We start from the raw sequence: 22,400 nt of genomic DNA, 5'->3' as shown, positions 1-22,400 counted from the left end.
CTTTTTTCTAAAATCGAACATTTCACTTTTTTATTCATGTCATATCTACAATATACAATATTCACAACACTTGGGTGGCCACACTATTCGTGAAATAGACAAACGCCCCCATTAGATTCACGAACGTGGCCCCCAGGAACACCATCATCCATTTGCCGTCGTAGGCGGTGACCAACGACGCCGTCACCGGACCACACAAAATCCCCGGTATCGTCGCAATCGTGTTACTAATCGCAAACGTGGTCCCGGCATAATTGGGGGCGACATCTACGTGATTGCTCAAATGTCCGGCCGAATTGCTCGCAGACAGCCCCATCGAGATACTGACCAGGATGACGGCGAAAGGCAGATGGTCCACGACACAGAAAATCGCCAGGAAGAGCGCCGGCCCCACTAACCCCACACTGGTCATCAACCGGCGCACATTCAACACCGACCACCCCTTCAAGAGCAACCCGTCGGCTACGTGACCGCTAATCACCCCGAAAATCGAGTTGACGATGTATGGGACCGCTGTCAGACTCAAACTGTGGGCGTTGCCCCCCAAATACCGCGCTAGATACGTAGGCAACCATTGCATGATGATGTAGGACGACCAATTCATGGCGAAATGGGCCATGTAAATCGCCCATAATGGTTTACTGAGGATGAAATCGGCCCAGCGGATGCTCCGGGATATCACTTTGGGCATATGCAACGGGATGGTTTCCTCCGCACTGAAAGCGTCCTCGGGATAGACAAAGTACCACAAAACCACCCAGATGAACCCAAACGAACCGAACCAGTAGAAACACGCCTCCCAGGATAGATGGGGGCACAGGACTGAAGCGACTGTTTGACCGACCGAACCCGAAGCTAGGAGATAGCTGAAGGCGCGGGAGCGTTCCTCCACGGGGATGCTGTGGGCGAAGAGGTGGAAAATTGTCGGAAGACCGAGACCTTCAGCAAAGCCTAGAATTATGCGACAGTTCACCAAGGCTGTGACGCTGTGGGCCAAGAAAGGGGTGATGAATGTTGCGATGCTCCACAAGAGGACGCTGCAGATAAGCACGTTCTTAGCCCCCACTTTGCTGGCCCAGAAACTGCCTGCAATGCGAAAACCTAAGTTTAGGCCTCCAATTTGTCATCCAGCAAAAATTAAAAAAAAAACCGTTGGCAACACTGAATTCTTCAGATACAATTGACTATAAAATCGTGACGTTTGTTTGCAGTCAAAATTGCCAACCTAATTTAAAATCATAGACCGCTTTGATCATACATTTAATTGCATGCAAGGTTTATTTCCACTCAATGTGAATAAAATCATTAAAAAATTGTAATAGGCATTTGTCACAAAGTAATTATCTTAATCTCCCATGATTTATGGTGCAATTACAGCGCAAAATAATTTTGTGTCAGATAAACTGTCTCTGATAACAAAATGCAGGTCAAAAGAAAAACAAAGGATACGTACCTAATATTTGACTAGTGAAATACCCGAATGCAAAGGCTGATAAAATCCACCCTTGGGCGTGCAGACTCCATTGGAAAATATCAGTCATGGGGACAATAGCAATGGGCATTATAACTCGATCTGCACTATTTATAAAATTGGCAGCACTGCATAGTGCCACTATACGAGAGGTCCTCGTCAACCAACGAATCCTAGCCATGATTAGGGCCTGAAAGTACCCCCATAAGGTCCCAAATCACAATAACCAAAAAAACATCCTTACTTGTTACAAACCACACTTAAACCATTTCTAAACGAATAAAAGTTAACTCAGGAGTGTTAACACACTGTGTTTATTTCAAATTAACCGTATTTACGCAAAATTAATAAAGGGTTGACGTTTTGCATGGCCAACATGTCAACAACAATGTCGCCATTACAAACTTTGGGGGTTTTCAACCGGTCAGGTTGGTAAAATTAGGCGCCAAATTTGAAATGAATTAATTTATTTAATCTTCAACATCATCGATTAAGTAAAGAAGAGCGTCATTTTCGTAGGTAGGAAAGTAGAATCTAAAAAGACACTTTATAAATGCCATAAAAATGATTAAGACTTACTCAGGTTGATCAAAAACTTTTAAATCCGGGATTTTGCAATGTTGCTCTTCAAATAAATGCTCTTGTAAATTTTCAGAACTCTTACAACTCAAATCGCAATAAAAACATTTGTTGTTGTGCATTTGTCGCCTTACATAGTTCACAAATTTAACTTTTTGGTAGAAATCGAAATTTTTGGTCAAGTCGACGAAATCGAAATCGTGGTCTGCTTCCATATGGAGGCACAAAGTGTTAATATTTGTGTCTCTCTTCTCGCAAAATAAACAAATAATAAAATCATCTTTCTCATTCCAGTCGTAATATTCCTCATCATTGTTTGGATCATCCTGAGGTACATCATCATGTTTTTGTACTTTTTTACTCAATTTTTCAGGTTCTAAATAATTCACTATGAAATATTTATCATAATCAGTATTGCGTGGATTAATTCTTTTATGCAACTTTTTCCTCATATGCTCCTTCAAGACGTTTCGTTCGGGAAAAACACGACTGCAGTAAATACATATCAATTTCCCCAAATTATCGTCAATTTTCTCCACTAGATCCTCAATAAAAACCAAATTTTGAGGATTCCCCAGTTGCAAATTATGTTGCGACTCCAAATGAGCAACAAAGTCGGCTCTCGTGCCCTCAAAGTTCAATTTACAAAAAAGACAAAGCCGTTTATAGCCCCCATCAGTGCGTTCAAATTCTTGCACTTCTAAAACATGCTCCAATTTGAGTTTGTGACGCAATTCCTTGTCCTCCTTCAGCAGAGTTGACAGCAAAAAGTAAGTTTGGTTAGAAGAGTCAATTTTGATTGCCGGGATGATCTCCTCAATGGGGGCCTCTTTAAATTTGTCCCTCCAATATTGAACATACCTAAAGTAATAATTAGAGCACGAAAACTCATTTCAAAAACAAACCGTGGCAAATTTGCTATATTTTGGACTTCCTCTATTACCAAATAATGGACTTCAAATAAATGCCTGACGAAAATATCGAAACTTAAAGCTAGGTTAAAAGTGTCATCACACAGGAGACAGGTTACTTCTGATTCGGTTTCAGGGGAATTGGGGGGTTTAGAAGTCTCGAATAGTAAAGGCCCAAACATTTTATTGTCATTTTCTAGAAAAAACGCAAGTTATTACAAGAAATTGGTAAAAAATGACTTACCTGTCTCGTCGACTGTTGCCATTATATAAAGCCTCAATTTACACTTCTATAGTCAAAAATTCATAAATCAAAATTATAGAACATTAGAGGCCTAATAAGTTTGAAAAAATCTTGAAATTTTGAAAAATTAAATTACCTGTCAATGCAAAATTTTGACAGATGACTTTGAGTGGACAAAACAGAAAACTGTAACAATTTGGAACCAATAATTTAATTTTATCATTGCCCAAAATAATAAAACGTTGGAGGGTTAATTATATAACTAAAGTTTGAAAAAAATGTTAAAATTTTCGAAAAATTTAATGCAAAATTTTGACAATCGTCAGACTTCGTGTGGGTAAACAGAAAACTGTAACGATTTAATCACAATTTGGGGCCAGACTCTTTTTAAAGAATTTTTTTTATATAATACAAGTATAATTTACATAATACAACAATCAATAAGATCCCTTCACACGTCACTGCCTATTTCCAAATATACAAATATAACTAAATCTTAATTAACTAAAAGAATAGAGAGTATTACAACAGAAAGACTCTGAACAAAGAAACAATTGAGCTTAAATTAACTAATTACAAGACAGAAAAACTCCAAAAAGTTTTGATTTCGTGCATTTAATAAAACCTGGAAAACACTACGACTTTTTCAAAATTCTTATCATATCCTTGTTTTGTTTTGTTATGGTCATATCAGCCGTCTCTGCCTTATCAGTAATTGTGCTAATCAAATCATTCTGGGAGTCAATTTCGTACGACAAATCCGTGGCTAAATTCTTCAAACGTGAAATATTTGAACACATTTCTTGTAAATTCGCATCGAGTTTCGCACTAAAATCCTTGCTCCCTGAAGTCTGCGACGGCGCTGAATTGTAATCTAGATTTTTGATTCTAGTAGAAGGATGGTTCTCGAAACGGTCATAGGTCGACAATTTCTCCTCAAATTCCTTATGCAAATCGTCCGAATCCTAAAACAGCACAAAACTAACAAATCTAAAAACGAAATTAAATGACCCACCTTTGTAGTTTTCGACGGGGGGCTCGGACTCGCATCGTTCTTCCCCGCCATATAGTTCTTCAAACTGCTGAAAACCGATTTGATTCCGTTAATATGCTTCTGGGAGAACCTCAACGTAGCGTTGATTTCATCCAATTGCTTATCAGTTTTCTCCAATTTCTCCCTTTGTCGCACCAATTCTTCAGCTGTTGCGATTCCAATTTGCTCTGAATCTCGCAAAATACTCAAACTTTTCTCAGTGCTGTTGATAGTACGGTCCTCGATAGCCCGTTTGCGCTCCTGAAACGACTGCAGTTGGTCGTCGAAGGAGCTCTGGGGGCCCTGAGAACGACGAGAGTTGCGTAGGAAAATTTCATCATCGACGTCGTCCTCTTCGAACGGGTTGGTGGATTTGTAAGGGTTCGACATTTGAGGGGGCGGAATGCACGCAGAAATGTGTCACAACAATGAAAAATACATAAAAGTGACAGTGAAGTTTGACATTTGTTGACAATTAGTATAGGGATTTTCGCATTACTGAGTTGGTAGTCGTACGACTCCTACGTTGTGTATGCAACTAACAATACACAATCAATTTATTTAAATCAATAAATAAAAATTCAAAATTGCTACAAATCGCTTTATTATCAATTTTATAAAGTAATAAAAAATCTCATTAAAACTCTCAATAAATCGGTTTTTCCGTGCCGCCATGCTTCGCCTCCTCCGCCTCCTGCAGCGCCGCCAACCTGGCATGTTCCTCGGCGATTTTCTGATACAGCTTGAAATGCTTATCCTTGGCGCGACTCACCGCCACCGAATCCACGGGCACGACCACCGCCCCGGGGGCGGCTTGTCTCGCATTCGCAATGTTGGCAAACTGCACGAGATGGCGGTGCTTGGCCGCCGCCACCACCGGTGTGTCGGACGGGAGCGGCTCCGGCGCGTAATTCAAAACGGGGTGGAAGCCGTTTTTATCGGCGATGTACTCAACAGTGCGGATTTTAAACCGGGGATCCACATACGAATACGAGCCTTGGACCACCCCCGAGCCGTCGGAAACCTCCGAATGCGTCCGATCGATGTGGCCAGGGAAACGACCGGCAGCGTAACCGAAAGCATAAGGCTTTGGGGGCGGCGGCGGCGTCGAGGGCTCGGTTTGCTGGAGGTGGACCAAGTGGGCGACGTCGGATAAGACGCCCGACGTCAAGGTCAACAGCGCCAAAAACTGGGGAGAGATTTAGGGATTTTTACTAAATTATTAAGGGACATAAATTTTTCGCCTCCGGAAAATCGGGAAAATATCTTTCCGTGATTGGTTTGTAATTGTTCCGGTGGGAAATTTATTAATGTTCGATAGTTTTCTACAGTGATGGCAGCATTTTGTCGGAAATTAATTAAAATCAAGTCGACTTTAAGAGAGTCATAATAATAAAAAAGTTTATTCTTCGTGTCGTTTTACGATTACTGTCGATTGTTTCTGTTTATGTCTCAGCCAACTCTGCTAATAATTATTAATCCGGTAATTCCCCTTAAATCGAATTAGAGTGAATCACGTGACTGTTGGTAGTAAACATACGTGACATTTCTAATCCATGGCCCCATAAAGCTACAAGAATGTAATCGAGACGGCCTCGGTCATTAATCTAAACTTTATGACGTCGTCATTGTAAATTTTATAAGTTGGTAGCGTTGAAACGCTTATCCGGTGATAAGTTACAGCGTCACCAACATCAAACGTTCCGATACCAATCGTAAATCACTGAAACCCCCTAAATCACGCAACTTAATTTCCCCCAAATTTAGATTTCGACGAAACTTTGCTCGTTTTAGAAAATATTTACGCCAACTTTGATTAATCGTCGTCGAAATGAATAGAGAATGAAAGTGGGACAAGGCTTGGAATTTCACAAATCCGGAAAAAAACTCACCGTTTTCATTGTATGCTGATTTTTTTCAAACACCGGTGTTTGCAGTCGATGCACTTCTTGTCGGTGTGGCTAAATGACTAAAATTCGTATTTGCGTTTTGAGTGAAAGTCGACACAATTGCGTCACACAATCTCGTGACTGAAGAACAACACACAAAAAACGTGTTTGTGATTTCTTATTATTTTGCGCATCGATTCTTGAATTTATTAAAAAGAAGAAAAGTCAAGGCTGGATTATCCTTCAAGATGAAACAGAAGTGATGTCACGCTTTATTGTAATTGTGGTTGGTACAACTGGTCGTAATTTAGCCACACCCACTAAATCTGTCATTTCAATTCAAAAAAAATTGACCCACTATTCACTCGAATATCGACAAAATTAATTCCATGTTTGTTTCCAATCACTTCGTTTATATCTGAATTTATCTAAAATAAATTTGATACCAGTAAATAATTACATGTCCTCATTATTATAATTTATAAACTGTAAATAATTAATGTCTGTTGCAGGTTATCAGATAAAATAATCAACAAACGCAATGTTTATTTAACAATTCGACGAGCTTTTGCTGATTCGAATTAATTACAACAAAAAACAATACAGCGTGTATATAACCGGGACATTGTGCGTGGATTTTATCGCACATTTTTTCACATAATATTTATTTAGTTGTCACTGTTATTCGCCATTCTACAACGAGTAAAAATGAGTCAAAATAATTTTCCACTCGCTACGCTCGCTTGCCTCGACTATTAGTCTATTAAAAATATTAGTTATGTAACTAACAATACCGCGTATTAGCATTTATAAATCACCCTCCGGATCTTTTCTTCGCTTCCTGGCCTCCTTGGAAACAAAAAAGGTTATCGTGCGGTCATAAATTCATTTAGCTGGGGAATAATAGCAATAATCGGGCATTCCCGTTGAAATAGGTAATTGCAGGGCCGTAATCGGATCATTGCTAGCGTTATCGCTTTTCGGGTCAAAGACGTACAACACGTCTAACCTTCCCTTACATAAATTCCGCAGATTCGTGGAAAACCCCCCGAGGCCAGCAATTATTAATGAGATGAAACCGCCGGAAAATGAGAAAACTTGACGCACGTGGCAGATTTTTCCGATTAGTACAGTAGTTATTTAATTAGTCGATACCATCAAGGCGGAGTCTGCTCTAGTAGGCGTGGCTAGAAAATCACAGAATTTCATTTTAATTTTTCTTCGTTTTCTTTGGAAAACCACCTCTAGACATGAGGAAAAAAACAAATTGCACCCTTTTTAAAGCGAAGCCGTGACACATCCATTAATTCTCCTTCCAGATCCTCACATTTATCAAACTTAGAGCCACACAACGGCGCTTTATGATTTTCGAAACGTATTCGTCCATTTGTTTCGGGACTAAGAGTAGGAACGTGACCGATAAAGAAACGAAACGTCCTCGAACGGATTAACCTGCGCTTTAAATCGATCTTTATCGCGACTTGCAAATTTTAGCGACTTTAACAGCGACGACGTGTTATATTATGTTGAAAAGACGGCCGGAATAAATTTTCCAAAGCGTTGCCCACTTGGGATACGAATCTATGCGAACAACTGGTTGCCTATGCACTAAATATCGATTTATTCAACTGTAATTACGCGGAATAATAGCAATCGTTTCATTGTTTGCGTTTCTTATTCAAAGCTGCCGACATTGTTGTTTAGTAAAACACACAACAACGATTTTAACTGTTCATGTCAGTGTAATTACATTCAATTATTTTCGTAATTAATGTTAAATGTAACGCAACCCACAATACACCTTTGTATAATTAGTTACATAAAGTGGCAGGATTAAGTAAACGGGATTGAATTAATTAAATCCAAGTTTGGACATAGTTTATATTTTACAATAATATAATACAATAGAAGTCGATTCATATAAATAAAGCGATGACTTTACAAAATGTATTTTTCATCAGTTTTGTACATTTGAAAAATCACCAGATTCACTTATATCTTGTAGTTTATTTGTTTAAAATAACATTTTGTGTGACACTCAAAAATGAAAAAATGTTATTTTTTCTATACTAATACAAGTAGAGGCGTTATAGAAATACTGGCAAAAACGTCAGAATTACTGGTATAAGTACGTCACTTAGGAACATTATAAAAAGTAAATAGAGTGGCAAGTAAACAAGGAATGTATATAAAAATCAAGTCTTTTGTGAGAAAGGAAACCTAAAAGCAAACGTCGTAATAAATACTGTGAACGTAAAAAAATAATACTGAACATAATATACAAAAATAATATTTCTTCTTCTTCCCTAACTCTTACGTTATTTAAAAAACCCAGCAGTTAAAAATGGCAAGGCTAAATATTGGCTTAGATACATATATACAAACAAAACACATCTACATATTTGTGACACGTCGCCGGAAAAGCCGCCCTCTAGCGAGCAATTTTTCCGCCGCCTATTTTGGTCATTAGGACGGTAATTTCTCGTGTATTTAGCCCGAACGATAATAAATAACATGAATTCAGTCCGTTCATCTAAACTAACTAAAAATATACAGGGTATGGGAGGGTTTCGAAACAATTCGGAGAAGAGTTTTGAGAAAATCGGATCATAGCTGCCGTTTTTTTTCAACACGAACACCCTGTATCTTATCAAAAATTATATAAAAAATTAAAATTATATATAGTCACTTAATATTATAAATATGTACACTTTTGCAAATTCATTTTTATACACTGCTACTTTATCATTGTAAAGTATTATAATCGTACATACACTATAATCTAACAATTAGTGGATTTTTACTTTATTAGGTTTGTCCTTGCGAGGACCAATCAAAATTTATCACCGCATTCACACGTGACTGTCATGGCTAAGTTTTTTTTAAAACGTCAAAAGCGAAAAATTGGGTTTTATTTAGGCCGAAACGTCGATTAGGGAGCGAAGTGGGGGCAGTGAGCTGATAATAATTACTCAACGAAATGTCCGAGTTATTGCTAAAATCACACAAAACGAGGCTTATCTAGTACCCTGCGCTTCCAAAGGTTACTAAGAGTAAATGAGTATTATCAACAAATAAGAAATAAATAAGTAACAAAATAGTTGTCGTTGTCTAATATGTCTTTTTGGCCGATTATTGGTTTTGAGCAAAATTCTAGAATAATTCTTGTGCCAACTGTCAGGTTCTAAGTTTCCCGTAATTGGGCATCAACGTTGTTTCAGAATTACCCACGAGAATTTATGTATAAAAAAATTCAATAATACTACACAATAGAAAAATATCAAAATATTAACTCTCAATTGAAACGACTTATGAAAGAAACTTTGGAACTTTGTGCAATTACCAAGACTTTTTTCCTATTAACATTATTCTTTGCTCTGACTGTACCCTCAAAAAATGGCCGAAGTGAATAAAAACGAAAAAAATCTATGAATATTCTTCCATTATGAAAAATTTAATCACAGTTTAAAAATTAATATCTAGAGCTAAAACATAAATCTTGAGTATCATAAATTCATTAAAAAAATCAAAAAAATTCCATCAATTTCCAAAATAAAAATTCACACTTCATAATAAAGAATGTACGTTGAAACAGTCCTTTTTTTATACAAATTGTACTTAAAAAATCATCAAATTATAAAAATGTAAAAATACTGAATCTCATTTAGAAATATCCTAGACATCCTTAATCCAAATTTTCAATGTAATCGTTTTTTGTAATATTTTTATTATTAGAACACCCAAATTGTGCAAATTTGTACTTTTTCAATTGCATTTCCTCCCCTTGGCTCACTAACCCCCACTCCCAATCACACTCCCCAATTTCACGCATCACTAAAATGCCCTTGGCTTGGCTTCTCCTCCTGCATATGCCTGAACCTCACAAACCCCTGCTCGTCCACCAGCATCGAATCCTGATGATTCGGCAACGTCTGCACTCCTAGATGAGGTCTCGCGTGATTTTTCCGCGTACGACCTGTCGACCTCCTCCCGGAGGTATTCGACGAATTTCGACTCCTTCGATCGAAATCCCCTCTTTCAAAATCATGCCTCGTCCTTTCATACTGGTGATTATCCACTGGCTCGCTATAGATATTCCTCTCTTGTCCCTCATCGTCATACTTCGGTTTCGTGTAATACTTTGCCGAGTTTAACCGAGCCGAACTTCGGCCGAAATTCGCCTCGTGGTTATTCGGTCGTGAATCGAACCGATCGGACCAATTCGGACGTTCGAATCGGTCGAAGTTACTAGTTCGTTCCGAATCAGAATGGTAGCGTTCGAGAGTGGATTTCTTATCGAAGGAGTCGTTTTGAAAAGCGGTTTTCAACAAATTCGGACGTTCAACAGGCTCGGTCGGTATATTATCCATTATCATTTCATTCCGACTGTAATTTAGTGCATTTGGGTTGGTATTACAATTGTTAGGGTATATATTATCAGTGCTTGAATCACTAGTCGTACACGGAAATAAGGGGAAACCCCCGGTTTGTTTTTCACGTTGCGACATTTTCAAACTCACCACAATTGCCAAAAGTGTGATTATTGAAATTTCAAGGAAGCGAACCGACAGTTCGAAACCCCATAAAATCCAATGGTGTTTAGTCTCGTCGTTAAAACGATCGATTTTTATGAAAAATAAAGCATACAACTGGACGAAACCCAATAGTATGAAGAGTAAAGCAACGGCGATAGTTATATGAGATGCATAGGAGATGTTCTGGGTGCACATTTCCGACAAATTCTGACTTTTCTTAGCCAAGACGTTTTTAATAATTCGGTACAAATACAAGTAACTAAAACCGAGAGCCCATGATAGTAGGACAAAAACTGGCCGACATACTATAAGACTGGCTTTTTCAAAATGGCCAAAACTCTCAAATGTGCTTAGACATATACATAAAACTATATGTAAGAGTGCAAACACGACTAAAAAAACCGGGCGAGTCTTAACTTCCAAATGTGTTAATGTCCGTTTCAGTAGAAAGAGGATCAAAACGGCAAATGTTGTCGCTAAGAGCGATAATGGAAAAGAATGTAAAAACTCATAGAGAAAAATATTGAACGATTTGTTGACATTATACGGATCATAAGTCAGGTAAAAAATCCTCAAAACACAAATCACCGTCAACATCAAATGAATAGTGAGGAAATAACTCTTTGAGAACATATGTGGGTCATTCTCGTACCTCACCAACTTATAGATCGAGTAAACCGCTAGGAGTATATATCCGAACACGACCAAATACACATGAACATTCCAACAAATCAGCCAGATCTCTTCCGTACTCGCCTTGGTCACGTTTGTCTCCTTCTCCTTAACGTTGGGCAAATTAACGGAAACTTGCGTCGTTTCCTCCTTCCTCACCGTAACAACACTTTCAGTGATTTCCTCACTTTTCTCAGTTTCGTGCTCTTCCACTTCATCTCGAACTATCTCCACTGAAGGTTCAGCAGCCGGCGCTCGTGTTTTCGTCGTTTTCACATTCTGTGGCGTTGCTGTAACAGCCCTGTAGAGTATTTCCGGTATTTGTATATCATCATGTCGGCCATTGGACCCACTCAGAATCCTCGTAATCGACGGTTCAGGAGCGTAACTCTTCTCATACTCGAAACTCGTCTCATTATGACGATTCAAACCGTAGAAATCCCCCAATTTGGCACTCTGTGATGGCGTATTTAGCGTTTTCTTCTTCTCGGCTTTTTCGGTTTTGGGTTCGGGGATTTTCTCGGCGTTGACTTTGGGCAAATCAGGCCGGAAAGGGATTCGATCTTTACTGGGCATTAAACTAGGAGGAGGGATGGGTCTTCGACTGGCAAAACCATGTGAATTTGTCCCACGAAGAGTTGGTTTGTCGGCGAAAGGGTGTTGGAATGCTGGAGGAATGGGAGGAGTGAAAAAATCCCGATTTGGTGGGATGTAACTAGGGATGTCTTTGCTGTACATAGACTTGGTAGGTCGAACATTTCGATGTAGACTTGCCCCCGTTGTCGCTTTAATATTACTTTCAGTTACTTGTTCCCCCGGTTCAAAGCCCGGTTTTAACCGGTCGTTATTATACCGGTTAGGGTTATTGTAGTGTTTGTTATTGTTGTTTTTCAAAATGTCCGCTGCGGGTGCCGATGTGGGCAACACGTGATCCTTTTCTAAATCGCTTCCATATCCATCATCCTTCTTCTCTTCGTAGTCACTTGTTTCAAAATCGACACTGCTTCGTCCCGATGGCCGTTCATTTTTGACATCGACACGTTCCCATTCATCATTACCATCCGAGTACTTGTACGTCGTGAGAAGAGGTGTCGCTAGTGTCGTTACCGGATAAGCATTATCCGGTATGGATCTTTTAGTCGTGCTTCCGTAAGCTACTTTGTTAAATACTGCTGCGATGCTCTGTTCGAGATTCATCTTTTCTAGTAAATGTTCACTCTTGTCAAATGCGCTCGAATAAGCTTCAACACTGCACGTTGTCGTCAGTAACAAATAATAAAGCAACAACGGCTTGATTAATGTTTTTTGGAAAATTGACGCGAATCGAGTTAATAGGCACGTACGTATTGTTTGAAACACGTTGAAATTTTCTTTTGTTTGATCAAGTCCACAGTCTTGATGAGGAGGTAAATCACAGATATATTTTTTGATGCGACGACGTCGCTGTGCGGACGTCGTCGCGACGCTTAGATCACTTGGTTTTAACATTGCAATGGTGACATCTTTCTCACGATGATGATGATGATGATGAGTCGACGAGAGGCCGCCGTATGCTGGACGACATGGGAATTCACCTGAAAAAGAAAAATTCATTTAGAAAAAAACAAATTCTAACTTTAGGTTGAAGACTCATTTTAGAAGTCTGTAAATTAACTATTCCTCAGAGCGTAGGTATACAAATGTTTCTTTTGGTTGATTATGAGTTTTTATTTTTACATATTATAAATAATAATACGTAATCTATGCACCAGAAAGAAAAAACTTTAAATAAAGGAAAATAAAAAAAAACTCTGAAAACACGAAAATAGAGCAAAGGACATATGAATTTACATTAACAATACTGTATGTTCTTATATGTACCTAGTATGACAAACAATTTATTACTCCCATAACTGATGATCATAACTGTAGTAGTAAATAAAAAAAATCTGTACTACTTTTAACAAATTTTCTAAAGTTCGGAAAGAAATAAATATAGCCAACCAGGTGGCCACATTTCTAAGGAAAACTATTAGTTGTTCGAATCACCCTGTATAGTAAGATTAGAATACTGTGTTGTAGTTTTTTTTTTTCTATACAATCTAAATATGATATCACAGCACTAGTTGTTATTACCGCCGATGACAATAGCATCAGTCAATAACGAGCTCCTTGCGGTACTCTCCCATTCGAGTCCATCACACAATAAACCTCTCAATTCCCTCCGTGTTTGTATTTTTTCATGTCGATCAATCATCGTGAAACAAGAGAAATACAATACGCCTTCTTTGCGATTCTTGGATTGTTTCCAATATGAAAATATCGGTTTTTCGCCAAGGGACCGACTTTAAATAAACAACACAGACCAGATTCGTTCCGGCGTTTCTAATTCGTTTTATCGATCCCTTTTTGATTAATTAACCTTTAGTTTACGAGTTAAATTGGTTTAAATATTAAACTAGTTTTCGGAAAGTTTTAACACCGGGAGTGATTTAATCGTGACTTTTTTGTTTCTCGACGAAGAAGAAGAGAGTCGGGCAATTAAGGGAAAGGATCGACGTTTATTGTTAAGGGTTTTCGGGTAATTTAAGATGTTGAACTATCTGTAGTTAAGTCGTGACTCACAAATCAATTAACTTAATGGACGCATTTGGTGCTCATTTTGGAGAGAGATTAAACGACAAATTGTACAAAAATAAAAAAATTCAAATTCCCAAACCCTCCACCAACCCCTTAGAACACAGCACACGTCGTCCCTTGGAGACATCTGTTCAAAAACAAATAAACTTTGGCAATAAGGCAAAAATTTCGATTTAATTTCTCAATTTCGCTTCACAGTTGTGTACTAAGAAAAGTTTCCGAATTTCGAATCGATCGCTTTCACACACATTCACCGACACCGGAATTTTTTATAATCTCGTCACTACGAGAGTTAAAGACACCTGTATTACCACCCTATGGGACGGCCAGATCGATCGAGGCAGCGGCGACACTCTCAAGGACACTTATTGCACCCCCTTGACTTTTACAAAATTTCAAACATTCATAAAATCAATTTTTTTACGTATTAAATTAGGGTGAGAAGCACCTGTTGTCGGGAATAAAACCCACAAAAAATAAATTGTATAAGAGTTGTTATTACGTCGTGGAACTTATCGAAATGTTTTACGTTCGTACAATAATACCAACTTCGAAAATACACAAGAGACGTCAAACTGATAACGATAACTGAAAAAGTTTCAGGGATATAAAATGCTCGACTTTTCCAAATAACAAACAAAAAATTGTACAAAAAAACTCTTTTTTAAACAATTTGGAAAAAAACTGCCAATCTATTTCCTCCCCACATTCCCCGACCAACACAATCAAATCCCTTAATACATATTTGGATTCCTGCGGTCTCCCATCCCCTATATTTACCGAAACATGGAATTTCATCACGACGCCCTAATAAAAAAAGTTATTGCCAGATTGTAAAATTCATAAAATTTTTCCCCTCCCTACACGTTATTTTATATCTAATAAAAGTTGAATCGCAACGAAATACGATAATTATCCGTTAATCGAATAAATCATCAAAAATCGTGGGGGAATTAATGACAGGTGTTGTACCAGTGGCGTGGCGATCGATGAGGTTATTAATCGACTTAGAAAGTCACTCGGTAATGAAACGCCAACTCTGATTTTACGCCACCGTGTCAAAAGGGGTGAGGGTGAGAGGGCTAATGACGTTCCAGATGAATTTCTGAAGAAAATTAATCAAGAAATGGGCACAAAAATGAATTAAACTTCGATCGGTCGTTCCTCCCCTGATCTAATCACAAAAAATAATAAAAATGTTTAATAGCGCTATAAATATTATTAATAAATTATTAATTAAAAGTGATGGCGTTTTTATCTTGAAAATATCACGGACACTTAAAAAATAATATAGAATTACACAAGATGAAAGATTTCATCATCATTTTTGCACTGTTATTGCCATATAGTTAAATAATGATTTTTTTACGTAAAATTTCACGGAATTAGCAACGCCACTGGTAGCTTATGGAGTCGATAATTCTCCCCCGTGTGCTTGTAGAAACATCCCCTATTGATAGTTTACTGACCCGAAAGCATAATTTATCACTTAATGACATTTCGAGTGACCATTTTATGGCTGTATTCACAAGAAAGGACCGTAATAAAAATTTCTCTCTCGGTCCTTGAAAATTTCCGAATTAACGAACAAAAATATCGTCAGAGAACGTATCCCGACATCTGTTACATGTTAGGTAATTTCGTTAAGGCCTTTTTCCCCTTCGGAACGTCCGTCATAAACTCTTCCATATCGTAGCGTTCGATCGTACGTTTTTTCCTCCTCGCCCTCTATTGTGATATATTTTTTTTTCGCGAAGTTGAAAGCCTGGCTTAGTTAAAAATCCAATTTTTCGAGCTGTTATGAGCTGTAAATTTCGTGATAATTGCGTTTTAATTCCTAGCTCTGAATGATAATTGTGTATGGCGAGAGAGAGTGCGAGGATTTAAACTGGTTAATCTGCGGCGATTTTAAAACTCGGAGGTGTTTTGTTCTTTTTTTTTTTATTTAGAAGAGAAGAGGGAAAAAAAAAACGGAAATGTTTGTACGGATAGTTGACTCGAAACTCGACAGTGACAAGAATTAAATTCAGATTAATGTCACTTTGTTAATCGTCGGGAAAAAAATTGTTTTTGTGACGAGTTTGGGTCATTGGATGGGGCTTAAAACAAAAGACGAGAAAAAAACGCACAAAGCGTATATTTATATTCATTTTATTCTGACAAATATAAAAAAATTATATAGTTAAAAGCTCACTCAACAATATGCAGCACTGATTACACTAAAATGATTTGTATTCCACCACAGTTCGTTATTTCGCTAATTAATTTTGACAAATCATTTTAATAACACTACTATTTCAGTTTTATTAAGCACAAAAGAAATTGTAGGGTAATTATTTCATTAATTTAATAATTCTTATATCACTCTATTTAATTATTCATTACTTGCCTTGGTAAAAAAGCCCACAAAAACAACATTTTCATTTCACCACGTTTCATTTTTTATGAGAATAATTATACCACGTGAACAGAAAGTTCAGAACCAAACGTTTTTTGCTTAAACTATTTATTTTTTGAAAGAACTAATTGATCAGTGATATTACACGAAAGTGTGATGTTTCTCAAAAACAGAATTTTACGTTTTCTTTTGTTTTTGAGTTCTGCACATTTTTTTCATAAGTTGTCATTTAAAAAAAAAACGCATAATCCAAAAACAAAACAAAATTCAATTCTCAAAATACCATTTTTATAGCACTTTAATTTTCATTCACTTATTTTCTGAAGACAAATGATTTAAAAAAAAAAGCTTGATTTGCTCACCCCGTATGTATTTTATCGACGACTATCCGTAAAATAGTTATTATAGGTACAGAGTGGTTCAAATTAATTTCTCAAATGTGCAAAACTCTGCTTAAATCTGTACTTAAAACTTCATTATTCTGATTCAGTGAAAAGAAAACTTAATTTTTTTCTTGATTTTCGACTTAGAATATTTTTTTTCTCTGCTTCACATTGGCGGTTTCATTTATTTGAAAACTATTGGTAACTTTGACAATTAATTTATTAATTAACTAATGATAGTTCTTGTTAAAAATGACTTTGGTTTTTATCTTAAAACTGTTTCTTTATTAAAATTATGTTTTTCACAAATATTTTTGTTATTTAACTTGCGTAAACTCATTTGTTATAGTGACTTTATTGTCAAAATAATGAAACCAATAGGACTTAAAAAGCAGAGAAAAGTTCAAAATCAAGAGAAAAATTACCTTTTGTTTCTACTAAGTTAGAATAATAAAGTTTTAATTACAGATTTGCTCGTTTCAGGTAAAGCAAAAAATGTTTTTCCTTTGCAGTTTTTTTTGCGTAAAATCAAAGTTAATTTTTTTTTCCTCAATCCGGGGACATACTGTATATCAAAAAACTCTGACAAGTGTGCTACTCCAGAAGTACGAATTTTTCGCAAAGAAAACTTGTTAAAATCTTTAAAAATTACTCTGTATATAAAGAAAATCAAGTTTCAACCTAACACCTCCACATACAAAATTTTTATTTTTAGATTTTTTATTCTAGAAGTTTGAGAGATAAAATCTTTATAGAAAAAAATCTGTCAAGTGTTTCCTTTTATAAAAAAAAAATTGAACAATCTTACAAGCAACTAAATCCTTAGAATAAGAACCTCTCAAAAATAATAATCCACACAAAGATAAATTTCTATTTTATGCCTTTATCCATAAAATATTGAAAAAGAAATTGAAACATAAATTCCTGTCAACAATCTTCTCCTAATATTCATTTATGTACAGGGTGATTTCGAAAATAACCCCCCATCAGCACTTTTTTTAGTAAACGTCAAAACTTTTAAACTAACTTCGGGTAACACCCTGTATGATGAAAAAATTTCAACAACGTTAACAACACGATTCTGACTCCGTGATGGAATTGTTACGATTTTTATCGTAATCACAACATTAATATCAGTGGCGGACATGCCTTTCAACAATTTATTCCACCACGGTTGAATAATTCGAATAAATTCCGCCACACGATTTTTCCATTCGCTTGTCCTATGACAAATAACCCGAAACAAATAAAATCGACCCTTTTATCAATTTAGATAAAACTCATCGAACCTTTTCCTTATGATATTTCTTCGACGTGTCATAATTTAAATTTTAATAAAACGTCAAAAATAACGATTTATTTTATCTTTTAATTTTATTACGTCAATAAATTATAATAAAATATGAAGAAAAAGTGATATATTTTTCATATGTTAACGCCCACCTTATACAATTAAATTCAAAGATGGCCACCGAAATCGGTGAAAGGATGTTAGTACGATTTATATTCGTCGACGTAATGGGAAAGGTGGCTCGGATACGGATTACAGGTTAAGCCTTCTTTTATCGTAACATCGAAAGGGGAAAAATTGCAATCGAGCAATAAGATTGAATTTCGCATAACCGTGGCGGAATTACCTATACGACCTGCAACCAGTGGCGTCCTGTTACACAAAAGAGCAGAAACAAAGTTACATCATTTGAGACATGCATCCGACATCATTAAAGCACACTTTGATCTTCGATGTAAACCCCGTACAATACAAATGAAAACATATTAAAAAAAAAAAAAACAAGGATCGTTTTAGTCACAAAGCAAACTTGATTTTAAACTCTCGAAGCACAAATAAAAATAACAACAAAACGTTCATTGAATCGAGAATAATTCGACTCTTGCTGCTGTTAAAATTATCATCAAAGAGTGAATATTTCATGAATCACTTAATCTCGATGAAAAAACACGAAATATTTGGCTGAAAATCACGGATGACTTGATTAAAACGAAAAGAAAAATGCAAATTACATGGCACACTGTATTTTTCTCAATTTAATGGCTTCTTACCTCAATAATAATAAAGTAGGTACCGGACACGGACAGTAATTTACTATTTTGTATGTAGCATGAGACTGACGAACCATGTATTATATGATAACCTGATGTTAGACGAGCTAATTATGGTTTCATTAAGAATTACTTAGTCTATGTTAAAATGTTAAATGACGTGTGGAGTTATTACGAAAGTTGGCGATGGATTTCGGTCGACGTTCATTTATTTTTAATTGTAATTGTATAACCTCAAATATCTTATTCAATGGCGACGTGATTGGTTTGTTATTAACATTACAGTTGCCGACTTTTTTTTCTATTACTTTACCTTCTACTTCTATTTAAAGAAACATAAGTAACGGACGAAAATTTCATCGGAAACGGTGCTTTTGTCATTGACGAACCTAATTCGCGAGCCTTTCACATCGGACGAGTTCAAGAACGCAAACGCCCATCACCATAAAAACAAATAGTATCAACAGTGGTGGAATTGTTGGGAAACAGCCCAAAAAAATCATCAACCGTGGTGGAAAAAATGACAATTTTGACACTGTTTTCAGTGGCGTATCATTAAAGAAATTTCCACATCCGTTATTTTACTAAACCACACAGTCGTAAAAATAAATAACTTGGTATACGGGCCACGAAATTCCTTTTTTCTCCGTTGTAAATTAGTAAGTTTTTACGAGGTAGGAGGAAACGTTCCGTTCTTTATATTCCTCCCTTAAATCTTAATAATTCCCTGTTTGCTATATCTGTCGTGTTGTGAAACTTTTTTAATTCCGTCTCTGATATATTTCCGTACGTGATGCAACAAACTTTTGTATAGATAGATGTATTAAAAAAGACGACAAATCCGTTAATTATTCTCTTCTGTGTTTTTTGTTGGGCGAGTGAACATACGGTGTTACAAGCACGCACGAGAAAATAATTACCACCTTAACAAACTCAAAAAAAACTGTCTAATATCTGTTGCATATTTTCCAATCTCATATCAAATGTTTACACACTCTAGCGTTAGAGTCACGATAGCGTGTAAATGGCACCTAAATCGGAAAATTTCGTATTATGCAAATTTCGTTCCTGTGTCGGTAGATAATTTTCCAGTTAAGTGAGTAACGTGTTTCGAGACGCTTTTCCTTAAGTGACAGTCCGGAAACGGAAATCATAGCGCACTTTTTCCGACAATAATATTCATTATTGTAGAGTTGGGCCGCGATCGATTCCTCTCCACTTGGAAACAACTCAAGGTTAAGGAGATGTAGGGATAATTTCCGTGGTGGAAAAACAATTCCACCAGTGGCGTAGTATTTTTTTTTTATCGTGATATAATCCAATTAATTCGTTGAATGAGAAATTTTCATCGATTAAAAGTATTAGCCGTCCCTAAACCAAATCCAATTTTAAATTTTAATTAAACGAGAATTTAATACTGTACAAATTTCCGCATACGAATTTTGTGACAGTGAAGCGTAAATATGAAAATTAACTGAATTTCGAAGGCGTCTGTTCTTTTGTTTATATACAAATTTTTTTCCTGCATTTCTAATTCGGTCTTTGTTTATAATGAAGGAGCCACACCAGACGTGAAACTGGAAGTAATTTAATACGCAATAAAAAAACGTCATAAATTTTAACTACGAGTGTCATGCCGAGACCCCCTTGTAAAACATCCACTTACAGAAAAAACATGGTAATAAGGACATCTTCTTTAACACTCGAGGATTTCCTTTCCTTTAATTAAAAATTCTACACCAATCCAATTACGTAATTTTATATCGTCTTTTACTAGACAAAAGCTGACCATTATGGTAATTTTAATTAGAAAAGTGAAAGTGATGCTCGAGTAAAAAATTTGGAAACGGTGATTTATCGGTGTTGAAAAGTGGGATTGGTTGTTTGGGAGTTCTCGGAGATAATTTTGCAATTATTTCGCGATTTGACGCGTCACTTAACGCTTGATTATCGTGTTTTTTCAAGCATTAGGAAATAAAAGAAGCAATCTGAACCGTGCTGAAATAGATACTTCTCGTCTCGTTTTGTACACAACTGGAAAATAATAATTAAACAGTGGTGGTCCAGTTGCGATATTTTGATCAAAAAAAGTAGAATTTATTCCATTTTATTATAATTTTTTAGTGATGTCGATTTTTTACTTACAAAACCAAAATTTCATGAACGTATGTCTTAAATAGTAACAACAATACCGTCAGTTATCTGTTAAAACCAATAAATTTTCCGTCTTGCGTTAAATATTGATTCAATCCCTTTTTTGTACAAAAACTAAAATGTTTTGTCATTTCATTACACGTAACAATCTATATACAAAACATCCAAAAATGTTACACTAAAAGTTGGCCGTTACTAATGAGAAACAAATGTCAAAACTCATATCAACAGTCAAATAAGTACTTTAATGGCTTCCCTTTTACAATAAGCAAAAGTTCTTATTTAATTTCTCCAAAAATATGTCTATTGCTACATGAATTTAATCAAAAATATTTACAGTATGACACTAAATGTTAAATCCTCGCCGAATATGTCAAAAAATCCAACAAACTTGATCAAAGTTTGGGTTCGATTCTAACTTTTCTTACTTATCAAAACAAGTTAATTAATCCGATATCTATCAGTAGTTTCGAAAACTATTCTTGAATTAGATTATTTTCAATTATATTTCTCACAATGAGATTTCCGGAATAACCAGAATTAATCCGCGTCGAAGTTTTCCTATTTGAAAAGTTATAAAGAAGGCCATGCCCATTTCTACCAACGTAAATAGATAAATAAACAACGCGAGTCGTGTCGATAATTTAAAGGAGGCTGTGAAATGTAATTAAAGTACCGCATTTCTGTCAGTTTCTGGCGTGATAAATAAATAAAATATTTGTTGGGGAATGTGAACGAGGTTGTGAATAACGTCCCCTTTAGAAATTATGAAAATAGCGCTGTTAAAAAAAACGTTTAAATTGCTTCGAGTGGCATTTGAAAGACGTTATCTGATGACAGAAGTGATAAGAGAATCTTGAAATAGGAGAAAAATTACTTACGATTATCAGTGCATCCGAAATCGCAATCCACTCGCCGTGAACACCTGCAAAAAAACCCGAATTTAGAAATGCAAATCGATCGAAATCGATAATTTTAATAAAAATTGAAAGACGTTCCAATAAATCAAAACAGCCGACCAACAAAACACTGTCGACATTGTTGTCGAATACGCCCAAGATTCCTCATGTCCTACTTAAATTTTTCAATGAAACTCGCTCTCAACCCGCTAGAGACCCGCCCCACAGCCCCCCCGACTTACGTGGCGGAGGTCCGAGCCGCGGCCGCCTCCACTGCAGCCGCCTCGTACCGGAAAATGGGCGGAAAACTCACCAGCAACACGACCACACTTCACATCGTCGACAATAAAAGACAAAGAAACAACATCACATTTTTTCACCACGTTTTTACGCACACTGGACGCGAACTGCGCCGAAAAACCATCCGTGTGGGGCGCCAGGGGCTCCGACGACGCGGCGGGGGCGGCTAAACACCGGCCTTCACTTTATTTCACACGGTTGCGGCCAATTCTCACACGGGATCGCCGACATCAACGGGATCATAGCGTCGCC

General features: G+C 36.6%; 5 protein-coding genes across 7 annotated transcripts; all 5 read right to left on the bottom strand.

Annotated features, from left to right (window-relative positions):
- Window position 1: 1 nt before the first annotated feature.
- Window positions 2–1,872, bottom strand: LOC123009247 (ascorbate transporter, chloroplastic-like). Its single transcript, XM_044405425.1, has 3 exons — window positions 1,716–1,872; window positions 1,454–1,661; window positions 2–1,086 (listed from the first exon to the last, which is right to left on the bottom strand). Exons 2-3 carry the CDS (start codon window positions 1,650–1,652, stop codon window positions 62–64), a joined length of 1,224 nt encoding a protein of 407 aa, XP_044261360.1. The 5' UTR covers window positions 1,653–1,661; window positions 1,716–1,872; the 3' UTR covers window positions 2–61.
- A 49-nt stretch (window positions 1,873–1,921) lies between these two features.
- LOC123009253 (zinc finger protein 277) lies at window positions 1,922–3,377 on the bottom strand. Its single transcript, XM_044405439.1, has 4 exons — window positions 3,206–3,377; window positions 2,956–3,157; window positions 2,051–2,911; window positions 1,922–2,005 (listed from the first exon to the last, which is right to left on the bottom strand). Exons 1-4 carry the CDS (start codon window positions 3,225–3,227, stop codon window positions 1,942–1,944), a joined length of 1,149 nt encoding a protein of 382 aa, XP_044261374.1. The 5' UTR covers window positions 3,228–3,377; the 3' UTR covers window positions 1,922–1,941.
- Window positions 3,378–3,486: 109 nt separating this feature from the next.
- LOC123009263 (synaptosomal-associated protein 29) lies at window positions 3,487–4,780 on the bottom strand. Its single transcript, XM_044405452.1, has 2 exons — window positions 4,221–4,780; window positions 3,487–4,170 (listed from the first exon to the last, which is right to left on the bottom strand). The coding sequence occupies exons 1-2, from the start codon at window positions 4,626–4,628 to the stop codon at window positions 3,841–3,843; spliced, it is 738 nt and encodes a 245-aa protein (XP_044261387.1). The 5' UTR covers window positions 4,629–4,780; the 3' UTR covers window positions 3,487–3,840.
- Window positions 4,781–4,825: 45 nt separating this feature from the next.
- On the bottom strand, window positions 4,826–6,451 carry LOC123009267 (larval cuticle protein A2B-like). Its single transcript, XM_044405458.1, has 2 exons — window positions 6,131–6,451; window positions 4,826–5,427 (listed from the first exon to the last, which is right to left on the bottom strand). The coding sequence occupies exons 1-2, from the start codon at window positions 6,137–6,139 to the stop codon at window positions 4,885–4,887; spliced, it is 552 nt and encodes a 183-aa protein (XP_044261393.1). The 5' UTR covers window positions 6,140–6,451; the 3' UTR covers window positions 4,826–4,884.
- Window positions 6,452–6,656: 205 nt separating this feature from the next.
- On the bottom strand, window positions 6,657–22,400 carry LOC123009239. Of its 3 annotated transcripts, XR_006413006.1 has the most exons (4): window positions 22,091–22,400; window positions 21,831–21,874; window positions 7,370–12,908; window positions 6,657–7,314 (listed from the first exon to the last, which is right to left on the bottom strand). XR_006413006.1 is itself a non-coding variant. In XM_044405410.1 (3 exons), exon 3 carries the CDS (start codon window positions 12,820–12,822, stop codon window positions 9,952–9,954), a length of 2,871 nt encoding a protein of 956 aa, XP_044261345.1. In that variant the 5' UTR covers window positions 12,823–12,908; window positions 21,831–21,874; window positions 22,091–22,400; the 3' UTR covers window positions 6,657–9,951. The 3 variants fall into 3 exon arrangements, 2 of the variants coding, with proteins under 2 accessions (XP_044261345.1, XP_044261347.1); XM_044405410.1 differs by having other exon boundaries at window positions 6,657–12,908; XM_044405412.1 differs by having other exon boundaries at window positions 6,657–12,908; window positions 22,162–22,400.

This window comes from Tribolium madens, unplaced genomic scaffold (genome assembly GCF_015345945.1).
Source record: "Tribolium madens isolate multiple individuals breed KSU strain unplaced genomic scaffold, Tmad_KSU_1.1 Scaffold_71;HRSCAF=194;Tcas5.2_LG6, whole genome shotgun sequence".
Classification (NCBI taxonomy): Eukaryota; Metazoa; Arthropoda; class Insecta; order Coleoptera; family Tenebrionidae; genus Tribolium; species Tribolium madens.
Note: the sequence above shows the minus strand (reverse complement) of the source record. Positions and strands in the feature narration are given on the sequence as shown.